This window comes from Canis lupus, chromosome 28 (genome assembly GCF_003254725.2).
Source record: "Canis lupus dingo isolate Sandy chromosome 28, ASM325472v2, whole genome shotgun sequence".
NCBI lineage: Eukaryota > Metazoa > Chordata > Mammalia > Carnivora > Canidae > Canis > Canis lupus.
Window position 1 is genome coordinate 10034021 of NC_064270.1, and position 16626 is coordinate 10050646.

The window sequence follows — 16626 nt, forward strand, 5'->3', positions numbered from 1 at the left end:
CCAGAAAAAGGTGGGCCCTTCCCCCATGCTTGCACTGCCTCTTGAACATAATTCTGTGGCAGCACTTACTACACTATCCTGAGCTGTCTAATTACATACATATCATACCTCACTAGACTATAAACTCTGGCAGGCTGAAGCTCCTCACCCAGTTAATCCCAGTGCCCCTTGGCACATAAAAGATACTAACATACTATCTCTGGGATAAACAAATTAAAAAACCAAGAGGAGGGGCACACTTGGGTGGCTCAGCCAGTTAAGCATCTGACATGACTCTTGGTTTCAGTTCAGATCATGATTCAGGGTCGGAAGATTGAGTCCCAAGTCAGGCCCCACACTAGGCAGAGAGCCTACTTAAGATTCTCTATCTCCCTCTCCCTCTGCCCATCCCCCTACCACACGTGGACATGCATATATACACTCTCTAAAAAAACTAAAAAAAAAAGAGAGAGAGAGAAGAAATAAAAGAGTTTGGAAGCTGGGAAAACAACAAAACAAAACAAAACCTTAAAGGCCATTTAATCTAGTCTTATTTCCTTCTTTTATAGGAATCTAAGACCCACAGAGGTTAAAAATGATCTTCCCAAGATAACATAATCCATGAGAGCCAGATCTAGTATTCAGATTTTAGATCCCATGTAATTATATGATTATGGAAAATATACACATAAGCCTTCCTCCAACTAACTGTGACCCATGGTTTGCAAGGTCATATGTTGTTCCTTCTTCTCCTTTACCAGTCCTAGTAACCTAGAATCTAATCTTGATTTCAAAGAGAAAATGTACTTTTAAAAGGAACATGGACAATTCTAAAACTAGAACAGATCACCTTCCTTTAAACTAGAAGTGCTGTTTTTATTCAGCCTCCATTTCTATAAATGACCTCCGAGTCTACAAAAGACTATATATGTAAGTACCTAAATATAAATTTTAGGGAAGCCCGGGTGGCTCAGCAGTTTACCGCCGCCTTCAGCCCAGGGAGTGATCCTGGAGACCCCGGATCGAGTCCCACATCAGGCTCCCTGTATGGAACCTGCTGCTCCCTCTGCCTGTGTTTCTGCCTCTCTTTCTCTCGTGTGTCTCATGAAAAAATAAATAAAATCTTTTTTAATAAATGAATATAAATTTTGTCTATTAAGAAGGTAAAATATCTAGGAACAGAGGCTTTTATGTGTGTGTGTGTGTATCCCTTATTATGAATATGTAGAGTCTAATGTGCAGTTATTCTTATGGATAGAGAATATAATAAATGTATATATCGTAGACTGTTCTATTTTTGTCCACTAGTAAGAATCAGGAAAATGAAGAATGCAGAATAGCATAAATCAGCACCAAAATATTTAATTTACTAATTTTAAAGGGCAATATATTTATGAGTTTAGTTTGTTCAAATTTGAATTATAAAGATTAGAAATATAACATATTAATGACGTCCCATTTTATGTCTGAATTTTAAAAAATACAAATTGTCCAGTTAAAAATCTACCAAGAATACTTTCAAAGTGGATTGATTAAAAAAAAAATCCTGTAAACTATATGTATACTTGTGCCACTAAAGACTCTCTCTTCAGCTATTTAACAGAAATACTCATCATCCTTTGTCAGGATTCATCTTGAATTCCGGAACACATATTTGGATAAAACGTGACAGAATGTATTTGGGAGATTCTAGATTATCCCAAAAGACACAGGACATTAGGTCAGGAAATTGGAAATGATCTTAGTCCTAATTCATCTCTCAACCAGCACAACATATGTGGTTATAAATGTGTGTCAATATTATTAGAATAATAAAATATCTGGAAAGGAATTAATAAGCTAAGGGTTGGCAAACTTTTTCTGTAAGGTTCAGATAGTAAATATTTGTTTTGAAGGCAATATGGTCTCTGTCTCTGATGCCACAGTGTAAAAGTAGTCATAGATAATATGTGAATGAAAAGGCATAGATATGTTCCAAGAGAACTTCTTCAAAAACAGGCAGCAGGTCAATTTTGTCCTGTAATAAAACTAATATAACTGTTGCAGCTTTAGTTCCCACTCACCTCTATGCACTAATGTACTTATCAAAGTGTTTATCTGTAAATGGCACCAATATTCAGAAAGTGAAATAAGGATAGAATTGATTACTACTACTAACAATATAGATTGAAGGAAAAAGTAAAAAGATAAATTCTTAAGTTCAAACTTAAGACATTCTAATAAATACAGGCCAATTCTAAAAGATATATATATATATATATATAATAGCATTAAGAGTTTTTCTATTGTGAGGAACAATGACATAAAATTTAGCATTCTCTTTACCATTTTTTCTCCGGTATGGGACGAGGCACAGCATTGACACGACACGGAAAGTTGGGCTGACCTGACAGATTTCGGCCAAGTATTGTACCAACAAGATTTAGAGGAAGAATAACAAAAAAACAGATGCAACAAACGGCCACCTGTAAATTAAATTAAGATGTTTATGATTACTCAGAATAACATTAATAAAAATAAAGAGGACACTTGAAATTTAAACACAATTTGATCACAAAATAAAATGTTTAAGTTCAATATAGGTTAAAATTGTGTAAGATATACACTAATGAAAAGAAGTAAACAATGTGCCTTAAAATATTGGAATTGAACTAAATACAAATAGAACTGCTCCCCACCCACTGCAGTTGCTCCCATTCTCTGTTCTCCTATGCGCTCTCTGCTGTGGTCCTTTTTTCTCTCCTGTCACTTTTTAGTTGTCATGCTTCTAACATATCCTTTATCTTTTCTCATTATAAACAACTTATTTACTTGGCTGCATTTTATTAAGCTCAGGGAGCTTTGCATGTTATTTCCCTATTTTATAGAGGAAGAAAATGAGACTTGGAGAGGCAAAGTAACCTCTCATGCCCACAACAGCTAAGAAGTGGCTAGACGAAAAACCTCAGTTCGACCTCTCCCATCTCAGAGACTGTGCTAGTTTCTATTCCACACTGCCTTAGTATCTTAACATCACAGGCATATCTCTATTTATGCAGAGATGGGGCATACTAAAATGGTAGGAGTATTTTTCTGCCCATCATCAGTTCAAAGTCTAACATTACAGGGAAGACCATATACAGTCTAGAACCAAAGCAGTCAGTTAGGAAAATAATTATTTCTGTGATTTTTGTCTTCATATAAATCTGGGTACTCAAGGATACACAAGCTCTTTTCCAACTGGCATCTGGTTAAGACCACTTCACTTTCAACTCCTATAAAATGGGCAGACTGAATTGCTCCTATGATCACTTTCAGTTCTACATTTTAGGGCTCTAATAAAAAGCAAAAGTGAGACAAAGTTGAAAGAAAATTGTGAAGAAACAGAGAAATGAAGAGTTGTGGAGTAGAAAATCCACAGTTATTACATGAAGAGAATCTACTGTGAAGCAACATTAGTGGAAGTCACATCTTCATTATATCCTTTTGTGTGTGCTTTAAATAAGCCAGAGGGTATCATCATTCTTTTAGATAAAACTTGTATAAATATATGAGAGTTAAGAGAGTCTTGGAATTCCATTTTAAAGATCAGGCTTAGGAACTCAAATTATTGGTATCTCAGTTTAGACCTACTAAGTATTTATGCTCATAAAATAAGTGAAATATGAAAAATAAGCTGTTAAGATATATTAATCAACAGAAAATATTGCAAATTATACATTGTCTCATACACAACCAGGGGATGAATTGTCTTGATTTTTGCTGTTGACTGCTTTCTTAATTACTGAGATGTGCTTTCATTAAGTATACAAGACCCATAAATGTTAACACATTGTAATAAAGCCTATGTATTTCCCTCTTAATTTACCAGAACTTTAATTTCAAATAAGAAATGAAGAGAAGCTGAAAAGAAAATTCCTATGAAGAATGACATGGTCCGGGAGAATGGTTTTCAAATTGTTCCACAGAAGCCTCAGGTCCTGCTGAAAAGCTTCCGGAATTCCACAAGCATTTAATTTTAATATCCTTTGGAAAAGTGTTTTTAAAAAATATTTTGAAGTGTGATTTAAAAAAATATAGATTCAAAGGAGTTCTGTACTGAATAATAATACACTGAAGCTACCTACCATAACGAGGTTAACTCATTTTCATACAGATCTGAGAAGAGTTTCTCCTGCTAACTCTGTGTATCTATTTGGACTTCTCATAAATGTATCATTGATTAGGAAGGTCTGTAATGCTACCCTGGCTCTTTTGTTCTCTCTCCTCTCCCACCAATCCAATTCAGCCTGCACACATTTGTTCACCAAAAGTTGTACAAGCAAATGCACTCTAGCACATGTGTGTGACAGGGAAGTGATATGAAGGCATATATTGCTGGTGTGCTCATTCAAAGGCTAACAATAATTGATAAAGAAAAGTATAACAGTCTCATCAAGACATTATCAACTGTTCAGTACTTGTCTAATTTTCCCCCTTTTCTTGTCTGTTTTTTTTTTATACATGATAAAGAATGTGAGCAGTTTGTTAGAAACTGTTAGTGACTGAACTGTGAAACCAATTTTCTATACCTTTATGTTCAAGTTCTGGATGAGTTTACTTGAAGAATTACTCTGAGATTTTAAGGCAAGCTGTTAAAAAAACAAGTCACATGAACTAAAAATCATCCGTGATGTTGGGATTTTTCTCAATACCGATATTTGACCAAATAAATTGGTTACTGAAGAAGATATGACTGAGCTCTTATTCATACCCCTGTATATTAGATCTGTATTCATCACAACTACATTGCTTCACATTAAATTGAGAATGTTAAATTATTGAATTTGCAAAATTTATTTATACTAAAAGATTCATGCTTCTATCCATTTTCCATATTGGACTTCCACAAGTTCATTTTAAAATGAAAGAAAAGAAAGAGAGAAAGAGAGAAAGAAAGAAAGAAAGAGAGAGAGAAAGAAAGAGAGAAAGAAAGAAAGAGAAAAGAAAGAAAGAAAGAAAGAAAGAAAGAAAGAGAAAGAAAGAAAGAGAGAAAAGAAAGAAAGAAAGAAAGAAAGAAAGAAAGAAAGAAAGAAAGAAAGAAAGAAAGAAAGAAAGAAAGAAGAAAGAAATCTAGCCACTGAGAGTTCAAAACAACAACAACAACAACAACAACCACCTAAGTCTATTACACTGTGAAAACTCTGGAACTCAAACCAATATAGGGCCCTCCCCAGCCTCTGAGCCACTGTTCACAGACTAACAGCAAACAGGGGCAGTAGGGGGAGGACAGACTTACTCCGGGTTGAGGCCTCCTCTATCTACAATAAAAGCAAGTCAGAAACAAGGACTGCCTCTCAGCACTTAATACCCCAAAATACCAAATGCTAAACTCTTCTCAGTCTCAGTCACAAACCAAGAACTTGGCGAATACTTATTCTAGCTCTGCTTCCAGACTGGCCTTCTATGAAATCCATGATGTGAGTGGAATAGAAAGGGAAAGTGCATCCCAAGATGGGCTCTTTTGAAATGCTAAGGAATATAAATTTTACTTATGGTGACACACAGTAATCGCTTTTAGGTAAGGTGATTCTCAGGAAATATACTGTCTTATCAAGTCATTATGTTTATGCATTTCTTCAACACCTGCTCAGACTAGACCATTTTTATCACTCCTTTTCTACCTCATACATTTTATGCCTTTAGGTCTACATAAAAATTATTGAGCTTCAGTTTAAGCATTTTGACAATAGGACCTAGTAATCAGGGCATTGCCAAGTCAAACAAATGCCTGTAGGATATCGATCTATTTTATGAGATTATTCTCAATATGCTAATAAGTAACTTCCCATTCTGCTTTTTGGACTTCATTACCCCAACAGAAACACTGAATGTGAATTTAAAAACATATCTGATGAATCTAGCATCATCTTGATATCAAAACCAGAAAAAAATAAAATTACAGACCAGTATCTTTCATAATACAGACGCAAAAGCTAACAAATCTTAGCAAATGGAATCCAGCGACATATAAAATAATAACAAATTGAGATTTATCAAAGAAATGAAAAATTGGTTTAAGATTCAAAAATCAATCAATACAATTGACCAGACTAAAAGATGAAAATCATGGAATATCTCAAGAGAGACAGAAAAGGCCACTGCAAAATCCAATCTCCATTCAAAAAACAGAACAAAAAACTGTCAGCAAACTAGGAGCAGAAGGGCTTCACCAACTTGATGGAGGGCATCTACAAAAAAAATGCAGGTAACACTTTACTTGATGGCACACAACTGGATTATTTTCCTCTAAGAAGGGGAACAAGGCAAGAAAGTCTGCTCCCACTGCTTCTGTTCAACACTGCACTGGAGGTTCTAGCCAGTGCAATGTGGCAAGAAAAAAAAATAAAAGGTATACAGATGAGAAAGGTAGAAATGCAAGTGTCTTTACTCATAGATAACATGATAATCTATGTAAAAAAAAACCTGTAAGGCTGTACAAAAAAAAAAAAAGAAAATAGAACTAATAAAGTTGCAGGATACAAAGCCAATATACAAAAATCAATTAACTGTTTTATAATATACTCTCAACAAACCATCCAAATTTGAAATTTTAAAATATACCACTTACAAATAGCATGAAAAACAGAACATACTTAGGGTTAAGTTCAATAAAAGGTGTACAAAATTTAAACACTAAAATCTACAAAACACTGCAGAGAAAAATTAAAGATATTTAAGGATGTCAAGAGCTATACTGTGTTCTATAATTAAAAGACTCCACATTGTTAAGATGTCATTTCTTCCCAAATTGATCTATAAATTCAACACAATCTCAATCAAAATCTCAGTAGCATTTTTGTAGAAACTGACAAGGTCACTCTAAATTTTATATAGAAATGCAAAGAACCTAAAAGTACCAAGACAATGTTGAAAAAAAAACTGATTTCAAAACTTATTGTAAAGCTATGGTAATCAAAACAGTGTGACACTAGCATAAAAACATGACAAATTAATCAATGAAAGAGAACAGAAAGTCCAAAAATAGATCCACATTTATATAGCCAGTTGATGACCAACAAAAATACTATGGCAATTCAGTAGAGAAAGCATAACTTTTTCAACAAATGGTGTTAAAACTACTAAATAGCCATAAGCAAAACAAAACAAAACCCCTGACCCTTGGCTCATACGATATACAAAATTAAGCAAAACTGAATCATTGACCTTAAATGGATCATATTTAAGAGCCAAAACTAAAAATTTCTAGCAGAAAACACAGAAGAAAAGCTTACTGATCTTTGCTTTGGCAAAAGGACAGAAAAGCACAAACTATAAAGAAAAAAAAATCAATAAATTAGACTTGCTTTTGCTCTTCCAAAGATACTCCTAAGTGAATGAAAAGATAAGCCACAAAATGGGAGACTATACTTCCAAAATAAGTATAGGGCAAAGGACTAGCACCTATAATACACAAAGAACTCTTCCACGCAACAAGATAACAATCTATGAAAAACAGGCCAAAGATTAGAACAGTCATTAAAAAAAATATAGGGATGGCAAATAAGCACACAAAAATATCAACATGATTAGTTACTAGGGAAATGCAAATTAAAATGAGACAACAGGGGACACCTGGGTGGCTCAGTGTTTGAGTGTCTGCCTTTGGCTCAGGGTGTGATCCTGGAGCCCTAGGATCTAGTCCGCATCAGGCTCCCCATGGGGAGCCTGCTTCTCCCTCTGCCTGTATCTCTGCCGCTGTCTCACATGAATACATAAATAAATAATTTAAAAAAAAAGACACCAATATATATCCACTAAAATAGATAAAATTAAAAAGACTGACCACATCAAGTGCTGGAGATGATGTGGAGCAACTAGAACTCTTATATAATACTAGTGGGAATATAAAATTACAAAACTACCGTGGAAAAGTTTAGTGGTTTCTTCTTTTCTTTTTTTTACTAGAGTCAACACACGATGTTACAGTTTAGCAGTTTCTTGAAATATTTAATTATTATATGATTCAGTCATTCCACTGTAGTTATTTATCCAAGACCATTGAAAATATATCCAACACAAAGAGTTGTATATGAATACTCATAACTTAAGCTTATTTGTAAGCGAAAAACTGGAAATAACCCAAATGTGCATTATTCGATAAATGGATAAACAACTGTGGTATATCCATGGAATAGATGGAATACTATTGGCAATACAAAGAAACAAACTATTAATACATACAACATCAATAAACCTTAAAATAATTTTCTGAGTAGAAAAGGACAAAAAAGAACATATCGTATGATTCTATTTAGATGAAACTGTAGGTAATACAAACTAATCTATGATGACAAAGAGTGGACTGGTGGTTACCTGAGAAGGAGGGAGGGACGGAAAAAGGAGGATAAAAGCGGTGAATTACAAAGGTACACATCAAAACTTCTGGACTTTACAAATACCTTCTTTTTTTGATTGTGGTGATGGTTTCCCAAAAATGTACGTAAATCAAAACTTATCAAATTGTACTCTTTAAATACATATTAATTATATCTCATTAGGGTTGTAAAAATAGACCCAAGAAAGGCATAAACATTCTATATTCACCACTCTCAGAATAAATCTAGAAGTCCTCTTGGCAGAAGAGGAGGAAAGAAAATAAACAAAAATCATCACTGCGGCCAGCAGCACCACACCAAACAAAATGTGATTTGAGTCAATTACGCTGCACCTGCACGAGGGCGGAGTTTCTGCTCTGTAAAACAGGAATAATGCATTATCACTAGCTCTGCCTATCTCTTTGGGTTCTTCTGACCAGGTAAGATAAGGGGTATGAAAAAGTTTTGTAAACTGAAAATGCTACACAAATGTATCTGTCCTTATTCATCTCGTCAAATTTGGCACCCCATTTCAGTCAGGTGAGATTATTTTAGATTCTGTCTTCATCATTTAATATTACTAGTTTCCTCCTTGATTTCACATCCTTTTTCAATTTAATCATCAAATCACTATGCCTTTATACAAATCATTAACAATTATTTGAATTGGTCCAAGTCAAGAGTCTACTGACAGTATGTGACACATTATTAGTAATATCATCCCAATTCTTCAATTCTATAATTACTTAATTACACATCTACCTGACTGTACTATTCTACCTATATTTCTCTATCTTGTCTAACAAGATCAATATTTTATATTCCTTTATTCTGTCTACTATAACCTACCAAAAAGGGGAAATGAAGTTGTTCTAGTATCTTTGTTTTAATAAATCCATAATAGCTCCTAAGGTTTATTATTTCTGTCATTTAAAAAATTAATTTTAATAACATTCTAAAATCTTATGCTTTATCAAATTCACATTTGTAAGGTAGAATCCACTTTCTTCCTTTCCTTTCTGGAAAAGTAAATCTGCTTATGTCCAGTTTTATAAAGTTTCTGTTCTCTTATAATTCAAACATTACTTATCATCATGATTTCTCAGTATGTCTAAAAGGTCACTTACATAAGCAGCAAACTTACAACCAAGGTAGCTGGGTACTCCTGTACCACCAATCCCCTTACCTATCTTGGGCTTCATTTCCCCCTTATTAGGGATTATTTTCCTCTTATTTCTTCTTGTATAAAGGTTATTTTATTTAATGAATAAAAAGAGGAAGAGTGAGTTTTAATCATTCTTCTTTCACTCTGTCATGTCACTGATCCCATGTAATGAGCCTGTGGTCTTGCTACAAAAATATCTTTACAAATTCTTACTTGCCTTAGCATTTGTCAAAAGTTCAGGTTAGTTAACAGAGTTTTTCTAACACTATAGATCTTTATTATTCCTTTACACTTAGGTTTACTGTATTCTTCTCATAACCTTTGAGAGATCATAAACTGGTACCTCTCCCATTAATCTTGGTCTCCAATTTTTCCTCACTGTGGTAATTTCTGATCATATATCATGAACTTCGTTTTTGAGAGCCATCGATTGTTAAGCCATTTTCCAAGTTACAATCCAAGACTTGGATTACGAGAGAGCATTTCCCTAACTATTTGTAAGATTTGATTTCCCAAAACCTCGGGCATATTTCTGATAATATTCAAGATGTCCCTCCAAATTAAAACAGACTTGAAGATGACAAATACAATATAGCTCACTCATAACTCATTTCTTCTCTGCCAACTATTCTACCCACTAAGAGACAAAACAATAAAGTATAATAAGTCAAGGATTTATCAAGTGCATGCTGAGCTTAGTATTAGACTAGAGAGGTTATTAGTTCCTATGCTACCTTGAACTTTGAGCTTTAAAACCCTGCAACTGGTTCTTTCTCCCTTGAAAGCCTACAATAAATAACATCAAGTCTAGGATCTGAGATTTACAGCCCACAGAAGACTTCATGCCTAAAACTTATTTTCAAAACATCCTGAGAAACCCTTCTCATTCCCAAGAAACTCTCACAGGACCAAACACTCTAGGTACAACACTCTAAGTCACTCTTGAACAAATTCCCAAAAGAAAAAGGTTTTATCTTCCCAGAAACAATCTGATTTCAAGTGTACTCTCTTTCTTTCCCTGTAGCCAGAACAGATCTCTGGCCAGAACACTCCAACTTCAGGATCAGGTATGTTCATCTCTGGATAGTCCATGACCCCAAATTTTATTTAAATGCTCTCTTTACTCTTCTTGTAACTCTTGACTTTAGGCACCACCCCTTAAACCTAGGATACTAGATATCAGCTCAGATTTTTATTACTACCCTCTACTTATGTTTATCTTCATTAAGCTAAGAAGATTGATAATTGTTCAACAAACTTAATCTGACATGGATTTAATGGTTTTTACGTGTAATTAGGTACATTTGAGCAGAGAAGCTGGAGTCCAAAGACAAACCTTTCAACCTTATCTTGGGCTAGTACTGGTACCAAGAGCAGTATTCTGACAAAATTCCAGAACCTCAGTGGGCAAAATTCCTATTACTCAGGTGCGTTGATAGGGCAAGACAGAAGCCTGAAGTCACTTTTACCAAAGTTGGCTTTAAACCCTCAATTGTGAAATATCTGAGAAAAGAGAGTACTAAAAACAAGATCGCCCAGAGGAAGGGCTCAATGTCCAAGAGGTCAAAGGAATGGGGGACAGAAACAGCTAAGACCTACAGAAGAGCAAATAGGAGTATCTGAAGACTCTGATTTTCAAATGAGGGTGTTCAGTTAAGTAGTGGCATCCAACTTCTAAGAAACATATGCTCTGGGAGCCTTTCAGCTGACAGATCCATCTCCAGATGCTGGGAACTAGAATCAGGTAAACACCAGTGATTGGATTTAAAGCAAAATAGATTAATTGGCTTAGGATGAAGGCATGAACACCGAAGTTATTCATATTCCCAAGGATTCTAATATGTACTCAGGGTTGAGAACCATGGAGTTTATGAGACTATTTTCTCATAACATCAAGCCAAATAACTAAAAATACAAATATCAGTAGTTAAAATATTTAATGAACAGCTAGGTCAAACATTCACTCAAGTTCTTAAATTTCAGGTTCTAAACAAATTTTGAGACCTTTAAAAGAAAAAAAATGTTAGACCACACATCTGATTAAAACTTATGGGCAACGAGGGACGCCTGGGTGGCTCAGCAGTTGAGCATCTGCCTTCGGGCTCAGGGCATGATCCTGGGATCCGGGATCAAGTCCCGCACTGGGCTCCTTGCACAGAACCTGCTTCTCCCTCTGCCTGTGTCTCTGCCTCTCTCTCTCTCTCTGTCTCTCATGAATACATAAATAAAATCTTTAAAAAAACAAAACAAAAAAAAACTTGAGGGCAACAAAATGTCTTTCATTCAGCATTCCTTCATTCCAAATTAGAATACAAATTAAGAACATGACAGGTGCCTGCTGTGTACCAACAGCCAGTCTTTTATACACCAAAGATCAATTTTTTTTTTAATTTTTTTAAATCTTTATTTATGATAGTCACAGAGAGAGAAAGAGAGAGAGGCAGAGACACAGGCAGAGGGAGAAGCAGGCTCCATGCACTGGGAGCCCGACGTGGGACTCGATCCCGGGTCTCCAGGATCGCGCCCTGGGCCAAAGGCAGGCGCCAAACCACTACGCCACCCAGGGATCCCAAAAGATCAATTTTATAGACCTGCTCTGGCTCAGTATAGAGTCTGAAATTGTAATATAATAGTTATTAATTATTAAATTATCTAAAGGCAAATTACACTGAATTTTTTTTTAATTTTTTATTTATTTATGATAGTCACAGAGAGAGAGAGAGAGAGAGAGGCAGAGACATAGGCAGAGGGAGAAACAGGCTCCATGCACCGGGAGCCCGACGTGGGATTCGATCCCGGGTCTCCAGGATCGCGCCCTGGGCCAAAGGCAGGCGCTAAACCGCTGCGCCACCCAGGGATCCCCTACACTGAATATTAACAACTAAAACCCCAACAAGTGGTAAAATTTATAATTTTAGTGAAACAAATTAACTTTAAAATATAATTTTCACCACATCAATTCAAAACTTTTTGAGGAAAACTACAGTAGAATCTGAATTTTCAATTTTAAAGCACAATGAAAATAATTAATTCAGGAGATCATCTTTAAGAAGTCCTTGACTCAAAAAAAAAAAAAAAAAAAAAAAAAAAAAAGGTCCTTGACTCCCTATGGATACTTTCTGATGGCCTGGAACTACCAGAAAGCAAATTCTTTTCCAGTTCTAAGTATAATTAATTACTTTACCTTTTCCTATTATCACTTGCTTTGGCCTATTAAAAAAAAAAAAAACAAACTTCAATTTTGAAGCAATTTTTAAAAATATTCCTAACTAAAAAGTATCACCAAAAGAAGATTAAAATTCAGAAAGAGATCTGGGTCCATTTATAGTTCTGTCACAATCTGTATGACCATGACCAAGTTACACAGCCTCTGTGAAAAGCAGCAACCATCCTGCACCTTATATATACGTGTATACGTGTGTGCACGTTTGCACAAGTATACATTAAGACTAAAGTCTACTCCAGGCCTAAAATTCTATTTCTGATAAAAAGGTAAAATAGGAAAAATTTGGAAACTGTGGGTTACCCCTGTAAAGCACTGGTATATAGCTATGTTTAGTTGTAATGTAGTTAAAAAAATCCAAAATACTTCAATGTCTGTGATCATAGCAGGTAAGATATGATATGATTTTAATGTCTTTAGTAACATATTATCAATATATATGTTTAATGAGATTCTAAAAATAAGTACACTGCTACTGAAAAAAGAAAATGTGTTCTGGAGAAGCTTTACTACCTACCACAACCAATGCACCCACCTATCAAATTAAAACACCCTCATTTCTTTATTTTTCTTCTATCTCTGATAAAAAAAAAAAGTAAAGTATTCTTTTGTCATTCTTGTAAGTCTGACTTTCACTTCACTGGCTCAGCGAACCAAGACAAAATTTTTTTCACTTAACTTTCTAGGACTGGACAGGGACTGACTGCAAATACCAAACCTCTTACTAAGAGGTACTTCAGAGAGAGAGCAGGCCTCAGATTAGAAAGCTTATTATTTTTCCAGTTTCAAAGTAAGATTCAATCAACTTACCATTGTCCCAAAAGGAATGGCTCTTGAAGCATGGTAATAAATGGCTATAAAATTGATGAAGAAGGCAGTGCCACACACCATAGCTGGGATAAGAAATGCCCCAATAAACATCTGCTTTATCCATCTCCTTCCTGAAAGAAAAAGGAAACAATGAAAATCAGAGCAGGGTGGGGCATATATATTAATGTTCGTAAGGTACCAAATTGTTATTTATTTAGTACCAAATTATTTATTTAAAATTCTAATGTAAAGATCTCAAAATGTGACATTGTAATACTTGTTTCAGGACAATACCTGATAAAGACCGTCCAGTATGTCTAGTGAAAACATAGCTTTTAAAGTGGGTATACTGGAAAAGAGCAATGGACTATAGTAAAATATTCCAATGTTCTATCCTGATTCTGCCACTTTGAACTTTGGTTCTGCCTCCGTGAACTTTGGTAAGTCACTCAACCTTTCCAGGCTGCAAGTTGGCCTAGATAGGTGTTTTCAAGCTATTACTTGGAGTTTGGGACATTCCTAGAAGTGCCCATGAAGTCAATTGTGAAGGAAGAGCCCCAAGCCCTGCTTCAACCAGAACAACTCCATTTTCAACACTTTTACACACTGGAGTTTCATGAAAGCTTTAAAAAAAAAAAAAAAAAAAAAAAGGTATAACACCCCTGGTGTAAGTTGTCCCTAAATTTACTTACTTTTAGCTGTAATAATGATTATAAACATATATTTAAATCTATTTGTTTCAAAAGGGAAAATAACAGAGTGTGCCTCATGAGCTCTCTCTCATCAATTAGAACTACAGACTTAAAAGTTTCACTATTTCATTTTCTTCCTTTCCTTTTTTTTTTTTTTCTTTCTTTTTAAAAATCTGGGTCTTGAATTCACAACCCTAGATCAAGACTTGAGCTGAGACCAAGTGTCAACTGACAGAATCACTCAGGCACCCCAGTTTCACTCTTTCTTTGTATCTCTCTGTATTGCCAAAATTCTGTACAGTGATCATCTGTTATTTAAATAATCAAAGGAAACTGTAAATTTTAAACTATGTAATCAAAAATTCTAAATCATGTTCATACTGATCAGGAGAGCAACAAAGAGCTATTTTCTAATACAGCAGAGTATATAAGCAAGAGCAGTACCAAGGAAACATCTACATACTGCTCAGACACAAAATATAAAGATTTCAAACTGGATCACTATTAAAATTCAACCCCACAACCAGAAGAGAGACTTAAACAGGAAGTGAAATAGGCGAAAGAGCAATACCCTAACTTCTGTTTTGTTCTATGTAAGGTGCTTTTTAAACATGGATCTCATAAAATTACTATCCGAAATCTTGACATTTCTACAGAAAGACTCCTTGATTTGCAACTTTCACCTCTATTTTATTTCTTTCTCAAAGTTTTTTTGCCACAAAAAAAGGTGGCAACTGTAATATTATTTTTCCTGTTTAATTCTATTTCCTAGCACTCTCTTTTCCTATGCTTTTTATTATCTTCTCAGATTCAGACATGTATTCATAAATTCTATATTCAATTCTATTTACTCCTTTTCCCTCCAACAGTCAAAAAGAATCACACATTCCACTGGGTACAATTAGTAGTGCAAGCTCTGCATTGTGCCTCCTGCTGCTCACCATACCCTTGGAGATTTTGGTCAAGTTCCAGGCTACCCCTAACTTCAAATTAGATCTGGAGGATTACCCATAACCTGAAGACAATGTGCAGGCCTTGAGCTTCATTGTAGTTCAAATCCTGAAGTAACTCTGAAAAATTCTTGATTTTCTGGTTGACCTCTTACATTACACCCTGGCTTTTAGGGATTGCTCAGACAAAATATCAGGATATGAGCAGACTTTCCCAAGGCACTGTCAATCAGAAAATAATCTTTAAGGGCACCTGGGTGGCTCAGTCGGTTAAGTGTCTAACTCTTAATTTCAGCTTAGGTCATGATCTCAGAGCCCCACTTTGCAATGGGCCTGAAGCCTGCATAAGATTCTCTCTCCTCCCCCTGCCCCTCCTCCCAACATCTCTCCCCGACCTGTGAGCTCTTTCTCTCAAAAAAAAAAAAAAAAGAGTTAAGTATAGTAAAGTTTGGCTGGGTATTCTTAACTTGCGATCAAACTAAAAGCAAATTTATGTCCAAGTATAAATAAATTTCCTGTTTTAAATAATTTGTTTCTGGGATCCCTGGGTGGCTCAGCAGTTTAGCGCCTGCCTTCAGCCTGGGCCATGGTCCTGGCATCCCAGCATCGAATCCCACATTGGGCTCCCTGCATGGAGCCTGCTTTTCCCTCTGCCTATGTCTCTCTGCCTCTCTCTCTCTCTCTCTTTCTGTGTCTCTCATAAATAAATAAAATCTTTAAAAATAAATAAATAGATAGATAGATAGATAGATAGATAGATAGATAGATAAAGTTTCTGCGGTGGAGACTTTTCTAGAGGTCATAGCCTAACTAGTTTCCAGGTTAAATTCAAAGCAGAAGTTAACTTAGGCATTCTAATTTTCTAAGGATGGTGGCCCTGTAGAAGACTTGTTTCCCATAATACTGAAGGTAAAATATAGACACTGAACAAATAACTAAAATAATTAGGAATCCATAATAACATTCCTTCAGGCAATCCAAAGAATTGTTTATACTGAAGGTACAGAGGACCTTCAGTCTAGTAGGACCAATAAAAAAAGCAATAGTAAACCAGGATGTCCTGGAGGAATCCTAATGATCCTATGTATGCTCTGAGTGCCAATAATCTGTAAGTCTAGTTGACTAAAAGACAAGATTCCTTAACACTGACATTGCTTAGAATGAGTTGGGAAAAATCACATGAGAAAGTCTGTATTTTCAGAATATAATTTTAGGGTCTTTCAACAACCCTTGATTCATAAACCGAAATATGAAATATTCATATTCATTAACTGAAATATTTAGTACTTTTCTGACCCCATTAAAGGGAAAACAAAAAAACTTAAAGACCCTCAAATGCCATAAAAAAACCACCAAGGAGCAGTACCTTTGTATCATCTATGTATTCCCCATCATTTCAGATCACAATAGTAAAGAAGCAAGGGGGTATTTAAGATGAAGTGCTCTTAGCAAAAGATTGTGACACAGAGTA

General features: G+C 35.2%; 1 protein-coding gene across 2 annotated transcripts in view; it reads right to left on the bottom strand.

Annotated features, from left to right (window-relative positions):
• TM9SF3 (transmembrane 9 superfamily member 3) overlaps window positions 1–16626 on the bottom strand; it is a 68737-nt gene that overhangs the window by 14473 nt on the left and 37638 nt on the right. For both annotated transcript variants that reach the window (XM_025466756.3, XM_049103315.1), the window contains exons 9-10: window positions 13514–13644; window positions 2305–2444 (exon numbers count right to left, since the gene is read on the bottom strand). In XM_025466756.3, the coding sequence (XP_025322541.1) occupies window positions 2305–2444; window positions 13514–13644 (271 nt within the window). The remainder of the gene's footprint in view (window positions 1–2304; window positions 2445–13513; window positions 13645–16626) is intronic.